General features: G+C 39.4%; 1 protein-coding gene across 3 annotated transcripts in view; it reads right to left on the bottom strand.

The window, feature by feature from the left end:
- Nucleotides 1-15,256, bottom strand: part of EIF2AK2 (eukaryotic translation initiation factor 2 alpha kinase 2) — a 36,286-nt gene that overhangs the window by 7,005 nt on the left and 14,025 nt on the right. For 2 of the 3 annotated variants that reach the window (XR_013335155.1, XM_077764280.1), the window contains exons 10-13: nucleotides 13,099-13,218; nucleotides 10,965-11,145; nucleotides 8,315-8,443; nucleotides 895-996 (exon numbers count right to left, since the gene is read on the bottom strand). Coding sequence is in view for 2 of the 3 variants with exons in the window: in XM_077764280.1 (XP_077620406.1) it covers nucleotides 895-996; nucleotides 8,315-8,443; nucleotides 10,965-11,145; nucleotides 13,099-13,218 (532 nt within the window). In the remaining variant the exon portion in view is untranslated. The remainder of the gene's footprint in view (nucleotides 1-894; nucleotides 997-8,314; nucleotides 8,444-10,964; nucleotides 11,146-13,098; nucleotides 13,219-15,256) is intronic. The other variant, XM_077764281.1, reaches the window with a different exon arrangement.

Here is a 15,256-nt window from a genome sequence, read left to right as displayed (position 1 = left end):
CCCTCCCCCGTCCCCCCCCACCCCGCCCCCCTTTTCCAATTCTTAACATCAACATGGTGAAGTGTTAAGAACATCAGCTGCATTTCTTCCCTTTGTCCTTTTTGGAATCCTACGTGATAGGTATTTTCATTATCCCTCATGTCCAGAGAGGGCTGTTGGCTCCAGGCAAGTTCCTTTCACTGAGCTTCAGACCAAGATATCCATTTGCCTATCGCCTTTAGCAGCTCCCACAGCCTCCATACCAAAGTCCATAATCTTCCCTTAATTTAGTCCCAACAGGTCTCTCCAGTGTACCTACCATCCCTTCCTTGTCACTTATTACTCCCGTAAAAACGATTCTGCCTACAAGTCCCACACTCTGCACAAGGCAGGCTGGAATAACCTTCCTTCTATTTTGGACTATTAGAAGCCAACAAATCCTTCAAAGCCCAACTTAAATACCCCTGGAAAACTAAATCCCTACAGCCAGAAAGATCTCTGTCCTGTTTCCCCAAGACTTCATGTCTTCTCCCAAAAACATGTAGAGCATTCTCTTGTATTATCTTCCCTTCTACAATAAAAGCTCCATGAGAATAAGGCTTATTCATACTTATAACCCTGTAGCACTTAGAGCAGTGTCTTAGGCAAGACAGGCCATCAATAAAATTTTACTGATTGACTCAAATAAGAAGAAACAGCTATAGTTTTAGGAGACATATACACCTTCAAAAGAAAACCAAAGTTTTTGGTCTTAAACAAAAAGCTTTGGTTGCCCAAATGTGGAAAAGAGTAAACCCATATTTCCTTTTCAGTCAACACTAATATATTCACAATAAGAGCAGTTAACTGTAGCAGCAGTTTGGACATGACTACTGATAATTTTTGTTGCTTAATTCTTTTTGTGAGATTATTTACCTGTAATGTTTCTGAAACAGTGGGACATATGTAAAGAAGTTCCGCGAGAATTAGCCCCAAAGCAAAGATATCCACTTCTTTTCCATATTCTTGTAAAGAAATCTAAAGAGACCAAAATATGTTTATATTTGTTGCTCGCCTGATATAAACACACATGTCTCCTGAAGCGACAAAAGCTATTTGACCAAAATATCTTATATCATGTAACAATGCGTTTGTTAGCAAAATCTATGGAGTCTGACTGCTCTGTTTCAAATGTGTCACTAATTGGCTGCATCACCCATGTAAATTAACCATCCATGGTGGAATAATCTCAACCATAAAATGGGGATAACAAAAATTTCAACCTCAGAGTTTGACAGTGGTGTTGAGTAAGATGAGGGAGGTGAAATAGGTAAAATGGTTCCCAGTAACTGACTTGCATGCAAATGTTAATACGTATTCACAATATTCTGAAACTGGAAGCAATTCAAATGCCCATCCGAGGAGAATGGGTAAGCACACTGTGGTATATTCAGACAATGGAATACTACTCAGTAATGAATAATATGCTGGTATAAACAACAACTAGAGGTTCTCCCGCAGACATTACTTTGAGTGAAATAATCAAATACCAAAAAAAAAAAAAAAAACCAAACATAAAGTATGATTCCATTCATATGAAGCTCCAGAGAGGGAAAACTAATCTGTGGTGACAGAAATCATAGTACTAGCTGCCTCTTGGAAGAAGGGATGGACTGGAAAGGGCCTGAGGGAATTTTCACAGGTGAGGGAGATGTTCTACATTTTCTTTCTTTATTTTTTTAATGCTTATATTTATTTTTGAGAGAGAGAGAGAGAGACAGCGTGAGCAGGGGAGGGTCAGAGAGAGAGGGAGACATAGAATCTGAAGCAGGCTCTAGGCTCTGAGCTGTCAGAACAGAGCATGACACGGGGCTGAAACCCACAAACCATGAGATCATTGACCTGAGCCGAAGTCGGACGCTTTACCAACTAAGCCACCAGGTGCCCCTGTCCTACATTTTCATAAGTTTATGGGTTTCCCAGGTATATATGCCTTTGTCAAAATGAAAAATGTACATTTAAAATACATACACTTCATGGCATATAAATTATTTCTCAATAAAATGTTTTGCAGTTTAAAAACCACTAAGAAAATAAGGAGCACAATGATGAATGATATTTTAAAAAATATGTTAGGGTAACAATACAGGGTGCAGGAGTTAAAGGGGAGCCATCAGCCACCTATGGTCTTCTAACTTCCCATTCCAGAAAAAAATTAAATTATGTTTTTATGCCACATGGTCCCCAAAGGGAAAAGGTGGATTTCCTCTCCACCCTAGACTCTCAAACATCAAAAACATGAAACTAGACAATAAGCTCTCAACCAAAAAATGTAGACTATTAGAGTCATGAAACTATACATAAGACAAACATTCAAAATCGATAGCCGTACAACCATGTTTACAACAGCAGTTTTCACAATAGCCAAAAGGTAGGGGCAACCCAAATATCTGCTGATGGATGAACAGATAAACAAAATGTGGTATATCCAGACAGTGGTTATGTTGTTAATCTTTAAAAAGGAAGGAAATCCTGACACAGGCTGCAGCATGGATGAACCTGGAGGATATTCTACTGAGTGAAATAAGCTAGTCACAAAAGGACAAATACTATGGATCTACTTATGCAAGGTCTCTGGAGTGGTCAAATTCATAGAGACAGAAAGTAGGATGGTGGTTTCCAGGGCTGGGGGAGAGGGAATGGGGAGCTGTTACATGGGTGCAGAGTTTCTGTTTTGCAAGATGAAGAGTTCTGGAGATGGATGGTGGAATTGGTAGCACAGCATGAATGGACTTGATGCCACTGAACTGTACACCTAAAAATGGTTAAGAGGGCAAATTTCATGCGATGTGTTTTTTACAATTAAAAGTAAATGAATATCTTTTAAAACTCAATAGCCTTATTAAGAACCCATGAGATACAAGGAGTCCCATTTCAACAGCAAAACACTACGTATTCAGGGAAAAGCTTTAAAAATATAAGTGATCTTCATAAAGAAAAAAATATTTTAAAACTTCATTGAAGGGACGCCTGGGTGGCTCAGTCGGTTCAGCGTCCGACTTCGGCTCAGGTCATGATCTCATGGTTCATGGGTTAGAGCCCCGCGTCGGGCTCTGTGCTGACAGCTAGCTCAGAGTCTGGAGCCTGTTTCAGATTCTGTGTCTCCCTCTATCTCTCTGACCCTCCCGTGCTCACGCTCTCAATCTCTCAATCTCTCTCTCTCTTTCTCTCTCTCTCTCTGTCTCTCAGAAATAAATAAAACATTTAAAAATTAAAAAAAAACTTCATTGAAGAATATGGAAGTGGCCTTCAGGTAGGTTTATCATTGCTCCCAGTGGTGCCCTGGCGTCCCAGTGAAAGCATGACACTTGCCAGTCTCCTTCCCTCGGGTTGGGCCATGCAATTCACGCTGGGCCACATTTAGTGATGCACGCCCCGCCCCCACCGGGCAGAGCCTGCAAAAGTCACTGAGAGGTTCTGCCATTGCTTTCTGCTGTTTGCACAGCAGTAACCCAGATAGGGTTCTTCCTGCAGCCTGGGGTCTGGAATGAAGGAGACACGTGAAACAAAACCACAGCCAGACTGCAGCAAACACATCATGCGCGCAAGAAATAAACCTGGGTTGTTCTGAACACTATGAGGAGATGGGGAGTCGCTGGCTACCACTGGATTGCCCAGCAAAAGCCGACGGACAGGGGACTTGAGTAAGTGGAGGAAACCTGCCGATTTCCTGGAACAGAAGTCTCAAATATATAAAAATGTCAGTTCTCTTTGGTTGAATCCTTAAATTTAATGCAATTGCTGGCAAAATCTCCACACCAGTGATGGAATATGACAAGCTGATTCTATAGTTCATTAGAACTATAAAATCAAATGGAATAGTAAATGTGAACACTAAGAATATGTTAAAAATGAAGAATAATATGGGAGGTCCTATATTATAATGCTATAATAACCTATCTTATAATGCTATAATAACTGAAACTAAAAACTGATATTAAAGATGAAAAGCTAAAAATAAGTCATTTGGACAGAATAGTGTCCAGAAAGAGATCCATGAGTGTGTGGGAATTTCATGTATGATAAAATAGCATTTAAGTTTTTATTTAGATTCCAGTGAGTTATCATACAGTGTGATATTAGTTTTAGGTGTCAACGTAGTGATTCGATACTTCATACATCACCCAGTGTTCTTTACAACAAGTGCATTCCTTCGTCTCTGTCACCTGTGTAGACCATCCCCCTAGCCATCTCCCCTCTGGTAGCCATCAGTATGTTCTCTATAGTTAAGAGTCTGTTTCTTAGTTTGCCTTTCTCTTTTTCCCTTTGCTTGTTTATTTTGTTTCTTACGTTCCACATATGAGTGAAATCATATGGTATTTATCATTCTCTGACTGACTTACTTCACTTTGCATAATTCTTTCTAGCTCCATCCATGTATTGCAAGTAGCAAGATTTCATTCTTTTTATGGCTAAATAGTGTTCCATTGTGTGTGTGTGTGTGTGTGTGTGTGTGTACACCACATCTTCTTTATCCATTCATCAGTCAGTGGACACTTGGGCTGCTTCCATAATTTGGCTGTTGTAGATAATGCTGCTATGAACATCAGGGTGCACGTATACCTCTGAATTAGTAGTTTTGTATTCTTTGGGTTAATACCTAGCAGTGTGATTGCTGGATTGTAAGGTAGTTCTACTTTTAACTTCTTGAGGAACTTCCATACTGTTTTCCAGAGTGGCTGCACCAGTTTGCATTCCCACCAACAGTGAATGAGGGTTCTCCTTTCAACACGTCCTTGCCAACACTTGTTGTTTCTTTTATTTTTGTTTTTATTTAAAAATTTTTTATGTTTTTATTTATTTCTGAGAGAGAGAGAGACAGCACGAGCAGGGGAGGGTCAGAGAGAGAGGGAGTCACAGACTCTGAAACAGGACCCAGGCTCTGAGCTAGCTGTCAGCACAGAGCCTGATGTGAGGCTCGAACCCATGAACTGTGAGATCATGACCTGAGCTGAAGTTGGATGCTTAACCCAGGCGCCCCAACACCTGTTGTTGTTTCTTGTTGATTTCAGCCATTCTGGCAGGTGTAAGATGCTATCTCATTGTAGTTTTGATTTGCATTTCCCTGATGATAAGTGATGTTGAGCATCATTTCATGTCTCTGTTGCTTATCGGTATGTTTTCTTTGGAAAAATATCTTATGCCTATTTTTAAAACTGGATATTTTGTTTTGGGGGTGTTGACTTTTATAAGTTCTTTCTTTATTTTGGAAACTAATCTTTTATCAGATAAGTCATTTGCAAATATCTTCTCCCATTTTATAGGAGAAGTCTTTTAGTTTTGTTGATTGTTTCTTTTAGTGTGCAGAAGCTTTTTATTTTGATGAAGTCCCTATAGTTTCTTTTTGTTTCCCTTGACTCAGGAGACATATCCAGAAAGAAGTTGCTACAGCCAGTGTCTAAGAGGTTACTGCCTATGTTCTCCTCTAGGGTTTTTATGGTTTCAGATCTCACATTTAGGTCTTTCATTCATTTTTAATTTGTTTTTGTATACGGTGTAAGAAAGTGGTCCAGATTCATTCTTTTGCGTGTTGCCATCCAGTATTCCCAACATCCTTTGTTGAAGAAGACTGTCTTTTTCCCATTGGATAGTCTTTTCTGCTTTGTCAAAGATTACTTGACCATATAATTGTTGGTTCATTTCTGCATCTTCTATTCTATTCCAATGATCTATGTGACTACTTTTGTGCAAGTACCATACTGTTTTGATTAAAAGCAGCATTTTTTATCATGGTAAAATATACATAAAATTTATCATTTTAATCATTTTATTTGTTCAGTTCAGTGAAGTGTCTTCACAATGTCATGCAACCCTCACCAGTATCTATTTCCTAAACTTCTTCATCATCCCAAACAGAAACTGCACTCATTAAACAACTTGCCATTCTTCCTCCTTTAGGCCCTGGTAACTTTTGTTATACTTTTTGTTTCTATGAATTTTCCTTCAAATAAAGGCTTATAGAACTCACCAAACTCCACACCCAAAAAACAAATAATCCAGTGAAGAAATGGGCACAAGACATGAACAGACACTTCTCCAAAGAGGACATTCCAGGTGGCCAACAGACACATGAAACATCCCTCATCATCAGGGCAATACAAATCAAACCCACACTGAGATATCACCTCATGCCAGTCAGAGTGGCGAAAATGAACAAATCAGGAGACTCTAGATGCTGGCAAAGATGTGGAGAAATGGGCACCCTCCCACACTGTTGGTGGGAATGTAAACTGGTGCAGCCCTTCTGGAAAACAGTGTGGAGGTTCCTCAAAAAATTAACAACAGAACTCCCCTATGACCCAGCAATAGCACTGCTAGGAATTTACCCAAGGGATACAGGAGTGCTGATGCATAGGGGCACATGTATCCCAATGTTCACAGCAGCACTCTCAATAATAGCCAAAACATGGAAAGAGCCTAAGTGTCCATCAACTGATGAATGGATCAAGAAGATGCGGTTTATCTATACAATGGAATACTACATGGCAATGAGAAAGAATGAAATCTGACCATGTGTAGCAACATGGATGGAACTTGAGGGTATTATGCTGAGCTAAATAAGTCAGGCAGAGAAGGACAGCTACCATTTGTTTGCGCGTAGAGGTGGATTAGGAGGAACTTAATGGAGGACCATGGGGAAGAAGAAAGGGAAAAATAGTTGAGGAGAGGAAGGAAGGCAAACCATGAGAGACTCTTTAATGCTGAGAACAAACTGAAGGCTGCTGGGGGTGGGGGAGAGAGGAAGGAGGGTAATGGGCGGGGAAGAGGGCACTTGGGATGAGCACTGGGTAGTATATGGAAACCAACTTGACAATAAACTATTAAAAAAATAAAAATAACAATAAAAAACTAAAGGAAAAAAATAAAAAATAAAAGCTTAAATCATGAACTATATGCTATATAGGGATAGGGCAGCTGCATATCTACATGAGGAAGATCAAGGCATATCTCTTCCTCACATGTATGCGAAAAGTAATTCAAGTTAGGGTAAAGCAAAGCAAAAAACACAAAACATTTTCATAATCTGTGGGATAAAGAGCCTCCAAAATAAAAATGAGAACCCAGCAGCCATAAAGAAAATACTGATAAATATGACAACTTAAAACCTTTTATGCTACATCTTAAAGAAATAACAAGAAACAATCATCAAGGAGAACATTTCTATAATATGGTTAACAGATACAGAATCAATATCCAAAATACGTAAATATTCCTTAGAAAGAAATTAGGAACAGATAACCTAATTAAGAAAAATGAGGAAAGGATATGAATAGAAAATCTGCCAAAAAGTTGTAAGTACATACATACATATATAGATGGACTACCTTACTAAACATCTGAAAATGCAAACTAAAACACCAAGATGCTCCTCATTCATCACAGTGGCCAAAACCACAGTCTGGTAGTACCCTACTCTGATTGGGAGTGTGAAGGAGAAAGCAGCATTCCCTAATTTTGGGAGGATGGCATAATAGAATCACTTTTCTTGAATGACAATGTCACAGTACTTACCAAACTTGAAATGCACTTGTCAACCTATTCAGTAATTTCACTTAAAGGAACCTATCACAGACTATTATGGAGTAACTTATTTTTAGGGGCACCTGGTTGGCTCAGTCGGTTAGGCAATGGACTCTTGATTTGGGCTCAGGTCATGATCTCATGGTTGTGGGATTGAGCCCCAAGTCCGGCTCTGCGCTGAGGCATGGAGCCTTCCTCTCTCTATGCCCCTCTCCCTGCTCGCTTGTACACTCTCTCTCAAAATAAATAAACTTAAGAAAAAGAAATACATGTTTTTAGAGTCAAAGATAAGGAGGAAAACATGTAAAAAGTTGGTTAACAGCCTAAAGAAACACTCATCAATAAAGAAACAGTTAAATCAATGAAGGTATAGCTGTACTTCAGCCTACAATACAGTTGATAAAATGGATGTGTCAGATCCGTCTGTACTGATACAGAACAATTATGATACCCTGTGGAGTGAAAAAATATTAAGCCACAAAATAACATTACAGCCACTTATAAAAACATGTCTTTATATTTTTAAGTAAAAATTCTGTATATACATACCTATGTGTGTTTGTACATGTTTATGACCCATAGAAAATAATCTAAAAGGATAAACAGCAGACTCTATGAGAAGAGTAGGAACAGAAAGTTGGGTTAAAGGGAATTTTCCATTCTCCTTCTCAATCCTTCTGAGCAGTTTTAATTTTATAAGAGGTGTCTGTTATCTTTCTAATTAAAAACACAAAAGAAGTACAAACTATATAGACAGAAAGGAATGGGACCTTACCTGTTCTGGGCTCATGTATTGAAGAGTTCCTGTATTCGCTGTTCGCTTTACATAATTTTTCAGGGATGTCACAAGTCCAAAGTCTCCTATCTTTACTTGTTTTGTATCTACTAAAAATATGTTACTTGGCTACAAAAAAGAAAAAAATCCAATATTTATTTTATAAGCACCAATTTGACAGACTGTTAACACATATTCAAATTATATTTAACAAGGGCTATTTTTATATTTCCTTATATCACATTTACTCTTACACAGGTAGCCCCAAGCAGGATATTTAATATCACAGGTCTTTAAAATGCCAGCTGAGGAAGTAAGGACTTCTCTGTCCGCAGAGAAGGCTTCAAGCATAGCTGCCTTCAAATATCTGAAGACATGTTTAGTGGGAGGTGGATTTACTCTGTACAGTACCAAGGGATGAATCCAGGACTAGAGGGTAGAAGCAACCAAAAGATTTGCTTTAATATATCCTAATATACTAATGGTGTGGCCCAAAGAATGGGCATTTGAGAGTCCCCATCTCAGGGAGTATTCAAGGTGGGGCTGGCTACCCACTTGGCAGAAATGTTGCAAATACGAGTCCAGGATCTGTTGGGGATTGAAGTCGACACCCTTAAGATCTCTTCTAAGTTTGAGATTCTCAGAATGAGTCTCTTATCAATAATGTTCTAAGATATTGTGTGCAGTGACTATAGCAGTGAAGCTAGAAAAGTTAGAAGATAGAAAGAAGGTTCAGGAGTATTAAGGTCAGATCTTTGAGCAACTACAGACAGGGAGCAAACATTGTCTGCAAACAGACACCAGAAAACACTCTGTGACACAGGGCAACAGGAAGTATGGGGTACAGGCGAGAACTGGCAAAAGATGTGCTAGAGAAAGGAACATCCAGTGAGCACCCGTCAGTTTCATGAATTCATCCAGAGCGGCAGCCTGGGAGTTAATACCCAAACTTCTGCAGTTTTGCAGGTTACTTTATAGGTATATAATTGTGCTTAATTTGTCACTTAACTATATATATATCACCTATTCCAAAGTGAAGGTATAGCCATTCAAAATGTATTCCTTTGAACAAAGTTCTCATAACTTTCCAACTTCAAAGAGCATCTTCATATGTTAAAGAAAAGATGGACGTAGGTGGATTTCAACACAAAGGGCATGGGCATCCAGCTCCTGGGCAGACCAAAGATACAACATCTTTCATGGGCCAATTATTCCTGTGTAGGCCTGACAACTACAAATATGGGTCCTTCTTTTACTCAGGAAACTCTTTTGTTTCACCCCTGTTCCTGGCTATTTTAGATGAGTGGGATGAGCAAACAGCCAAGATATATAGAAAAGGTGCTTCTGCTGGATCCAGAGTGATCAGGAAAGGCTACATTAAGAAACTGAGATCAAAGAAGACAAACAGGAGAATGTTCCATGCAAGAAGAACATGACCAAAGCTTCAGTGATAGGATTCAGTATGGGCCAGTTTGTGATGGAAGTAGGCCAATTACAGGAAAGAGAGAGTGAGGGGGGCTGTGAAAAGGTGTTGTGTCTCTTCTTTCATTTTGATGAGGAGGTAAAATGGGAAAACAGCTCATCTAGACCATGAAAGAAGCTAGGAAGCCAGCAGAAAATAAGAATACAAAGGTATGCTACGTGTCCCAAGTTTTGGATTACAATTTTCCAATCATGGAGTAGGAGTGTCTAATCAAATGCCAAGAAAGTTCTAGACTCTGAACCCAGTAGCTATGATTGCCATCAAGAGTAATGGATAGGGGTGCCTGGGTTGGCCAAGTTGGTTAAGCATCCAACTTCATCTCAGGTCATGATCTCAAGTCCCATATTGGGCTCTCTGCTGTCAGCATGGAGCCTGCTTCAGATCTTCTGTCCCACTCTCTCTCAGCCCCTCCCCCATTTGCTCACTTAGGGGAGCTCACGCTCTCCTGCTCTCTCAAAAACAAATAAACATTAAATAAGAAAAAAGAATAATGACTGAGAAATTAGGAGAATCATGTTCCCAAGACCAGTCATCAGAGTCCCTTCTGCTTCTCAAATAAGCCTGAGTAGCAGCAGAGGCAATGACAGCAGCGCTTTGGCTGTGCTAGCCACAGTAATTATTCGCAAACAAAGGTAGTTTACTAAAGCTACAGGTGTTTGCAACTAGAGTATAAAGAGCAGCCAGATAGGACCAGAAGTGTATGAACTCCTTCCTATAGGGCTCATTGTCTCAATAAATTGATTTGTCCTGGGGATCCTCTGAGTGGTATTTGGGGTAAGATCTAGATCCATTCTATCTTTAGAGGATCAGAGATATTACTTCCTCAGGATTGTCAATCAATTCTAAAACTACAGAAAATACATTTTAAAATTACTACATCACAGGGGTACCTGGGTGGCTCAGTCGGTTGAGCGTCTGACTTCGGCTCCGGTCATGATCTCAAGCTTGGTGGGTTCGAGCCCTGCGACGGGCTCTGTGCTGACAGCTTGGAGCCTGCAGCCTGCTTTGGATTCTGTGTGTCTCTCTCTCTGCCCCTCCCCTGCTCACACTCTGTCTCTGTCTCTGTCTCTCTCTCTCTCTCTCTCAAAAATAAACATTAAAAAAATTTTTTTAATAAAATTACTAAGTCATGTTTATCAATTCCTAACAAACTACATTTTCATTTACCTTAAGGTCTCTATGAATTAACTCATTGTGATGTATATAATCCACACCGGCTGTTATTTGTTCATATAATTCCAAAGCCAAATATTTGTCTGGTGTCTTGCCTCTTCTGCTGTCAATCCATTGCTCCAATGTCCCTTTATCACAGAATTCCATTTGGATGAAAAGGCACTTAGTCTTTGGTCTGGATATAAAATTCACAGTATGTTATACGTAGCAATAAAAATAAATTTATAAAAAATAGCATTTCTGTTTTAAATTTTCTTAAGAATCTCGAAACATGTTGCAAGGCAGAAATCGAAGGGTACCTGGGTGGCTCAGTCGGTTAAGGATCGAGTGTTGATTTCTGCTCAGGTCATGATCTCACGGTTCATGAGGTCTAGCTAGCATCTGGCTCTGAGCTGTCAGCATAGAGCCTGCTTAGGATTCTCTCTCTCTTTCTCCACCTCCCCCTTGCTCACATTCATACATGCACGTGTTCTCTCTTTCTCAGAATAAATAAATAAGCTTAAAAAATGAACATCTAAATGTAATAAACTTGAATCAAAATATAAAAAATCATTTTTTATTTAACTGGTAAGTTCCCAGATGTCTAGAGCTTTACTTGTTAAGTAATTTATAAAGTATGAGCCTGCCCATTCTCAAATGGTAAGGGTGCTTGATCACCTTTGCTAATAGAAACGAATAGGAGCACCAATACAATGAAATCAAAGAAACCCAAATTTCATTACTACATAAGGTTAATTCTGGAACATTTTAATTCACTGTCGACCTACTGAGCATCTGTTTTGTGAAAGGCACAGAACAGTCACCTAGAGATGAGAAAACAAGTTAGATACTACCCTTGCTGTCATGGGGGCTGTAGTTTAATGAGACAGAAATACAGGAAAAACAAATCGAAAACAGTGTAAGGATCAGTTCTCAAAGAGAAATGCCAAAAATTGCTATGACATATACTTGTGAGGACTCATGTTGCTAACCATGCTTTTATATTGCTTTCTAAACTAAGTTGGATTCAATATCAATTTATTTTCTTTGACCTTATATTGGTTAGAAAATAGGAAAAGCAAGCCAAAACTTTCCTAAAAGCTGAAGAAGTCCTGTCTGTATGCTGACGGTCAATAACTCCTGAAACTAATGATGAGGCTCTCAGTCACATGGGGTAGAGCTGGTGCTGGAGTTGGGAGTCGATGAATGAACAGGCCCTCAATGTCCTCAGGATTTCAGCGAGGACAGTCCTCAAGAAACACTGGCTGACTTTCAGAGGCAGATGCCAGGTCTTTAGAACCCTGCCGTCCTTTGTCAGGGGCTTACCTGAGACAAAACATGAATGATGCAAGGTGGGGCACCTCCATCACAGCTCATGGTCTCAAGATTATTTTCAATGCCCACCACTCCACCATAAGTGGTGCGGTTGTATTCAAGAGACTCCTTGGGGTGTCTGGCTGGCTCAGTTGGTACAGCATGTAACTCTTGATCTCAGGGTCATGAGTTCAAGCCCCACGTTGGGCATGGAGCCAACTTACAATATTAAAAGGGAGAGGAGACCATTTGACTGCACCCTACCAATCAGGAGCCTCTGAGAGGGTCAGAAAAGTGTTGGTAACTGAGGAGGGATTTCTAGATGTAACATCTGTAACGGGTTCAAACTTTCTTCCTAAGATGGCATGTACAGCCCGGCCTGAGGTTGGGGTAAGTGAGCAAGGCTACACATGAAACAATGGAGACAAAAAAACTAAACCTGAGATTTTAAAAACTGCTGAGGACAGGGACACCTGGCTGGTTCCATTAGAAAAGCATGCAACTCTCAATCTTGGGGTTGTGAGTTCGAGCCCCATGTTGGGTGTATAGGTTACTAAAAATAATAAACTAAAAAAAAGGCATAAATTTAAAAAAAGAAAACAATTGAGTACAATAAAACAATTTTTTAAAGCAAGTTTGGAGCAAGGGATGGGAGTAAGGACAAGATTATTCCTTGTTTCCTTACCTGGTGAATGGAAATGTAACAGTGACTCAAATGGTATTTGTGGTTGGCGATTATTAAATGTAATAATTAATGGCCTTTTCTTGTGGCCCACACTTAGTAAATAACAGTTTCTCCCATTCTATTAGGGCCATGAGAATTCTTTTTAGTTACCTTGAAGTGTTAATGCTGTTCTCAGTATAGTAATCACTGCCAAACCAGCAACTGTAGTAGTGAACAATATTTCGGTGATTGAAGGCTGCCAAAGCTTTTACTTCACGCTCTGCCTTCCTGCTTTAAAGACACAGGGAACATAAAAGTGTCAGTATCATGATATGAATGACAAGTCGAGTAACAGAAGACAACTACCTACGCCCCCTTATGAAGCACTTGCCGTGGTTCCCACACCCTGAGTTTTTAGAATGGAAGCAAGAGACTCAAAAGGAAAAACCCAACATACAGAAAAAACATGGCTATCTTCACTCTCAACGTGAGAAAAGACAGTAACTAAATTAAGTTCAAGCATCAGACATTTTAAAAGCCATTTGTAGTCATCTTCGAAATGCCAGGCATGCAATTTTGGGTTGCGAATTCATACATCATATTTTGCTTAGCCTTGTGTTGAAATCACTTTGGATTTCATAAGCAAACCCTAATAGGGCAGCAAGAGTGACCCAAGCAACATGATGAACCTAATTCAAGATTTTAAGTGTATAACAGAAATACACAAAGGAGATAATCTATGCAGAGAAAGCAAGACTTCACTGGATGTGTGGGAGCTTTAGAGTGATCTGGAGTCAAGAGCTAAGACAATTCTATGCTACATGGAAGAAGTAAATTTGAAATTTCAAGGAGAAAAGATAAGCAAACATTTTACAATTCCATGTTTTAATTTGAAAAGTTCTATAACTACATGACATAAACTTTATAAAAATAAAGGATAAAAAAGTACTCATCCATCAACAGTCCTAACACAATCAGCTATTATTTTGGATTGTTTCTTATAGTCTTTCTTCCTATATATTTTTATATACTTGTAATTATAGTATACAGTTTTATCCTACTTTTCCATATAACAGGTTATCTTTACCATTTTCCTTGTTACACAATTTGTATAACCATCATGTATAAACATTTTAATGTAAGATTTCTAAAGTATAAAAATGCAGAGCAAATGGTTTCATGAACTGCTATCTGGCCTTTACCCAGATGAAACTTATTAATTCCCGGCCAATCTCATTTCATCTATGCTCTCACCCACTTCCTCATCGTCCCTGCATTATTCTGAAGCAAATTCCAGCATCATATCATCTCACATGTGAATATTTTCATTATATAAGCTTAGCCATTGAACAGGGGAGAGAAAAAACCATACTTAATCATTTCTTCATTGCTGGACATTTGGTTTGTTCTAATTTTTCACTGTTACAAATGACATAGTGATTTACATCTTCTTTTATAACTTTTCCCAAATTTGGATAATATCCTTAGAATAGGTTCCCAGACAGGAAATCCATGGGTCAAGGTGTATAAATATTCCAAGCGGGGGATACAGGGCAGAGAGAGGAGGAGACACAGAATCCAAAGCAGGCTCCAGGCTCTGAGCTGTCAGCACAGAGCCTGACTGGGGCTTGAACTCATGAATCACAAGATCGTGACCTGAGCTGAAGTCCAATGCTTAACCGACTGAGCCACCCAGGTGCCCCTCAAAGTATATTTTTAACTGTGTTATACCAATTTATATAGCTACTAAAAATGTCCAAGATACTGTACTCTTATCATCATTACATAGTACCATTAAGAAAAATGCTACTGAATGTAAAGAACTGCACTTCACTCATGTTAAGCAAAATAATGTAAGGGGGAAAAAAGCCTTGTTTTGATGCCAGGTGGACATGGCAAGGCATTGTCCATGGGACAGGAAGTAGGTGTGTCTGGCTGAGATGAGGAGTGGCCAGGACTCCATTCCTGCTTCTCCTTTGCTCCCATCATTTTCCTTAGCTTAAACCCCTTTCCCATATCCTTGCCTAGTCCTTGGGGGAGAGATCTACCAAGTTACAAGTAATACAACTGTCAGAAAACAACAAGCAAGTCTGGTGGACTGGTGAGCTTGTGATTTAGTACCTATGTCCCACATGTTCTCTTTTTTGAAGGAGTTCTTCTATCCAGTAAGGGGAGAGGGTGGGAGTAAGCAGGTGGAGATAATACATGAAACAAACATAGGGAACACAAGGTCATCGTGGGAGCAGGGTGGATTGGCAATCGGACAACAAGTTCTAATTCTCCACCGTGTTACCATAGCAGGGAGTGTCCAAAGATGGTCATCAATTTG

Source organism: Crocuta crocuta, unplaced genomic scaffold (genome assembly GCF_008692635.1).
Source record: "Crocuta crocuta isolate KB4526 unplaced genomic scaffold, BGI_CrCroc_1.0 scaffold164, whole genome shotgun sequence".
In the NCBI taxonomy this organism is placed as follows: Eukaryota; Metazoa; Chordata; class Mammalia; order Carnivora; family Hyaenidae; genus Crocuta; species Crocuta crocuta.
Note: the sequence above shows the minus strand (reverse complement) of the source record. Positions and strands in the feature narration are given on the sequence as shown.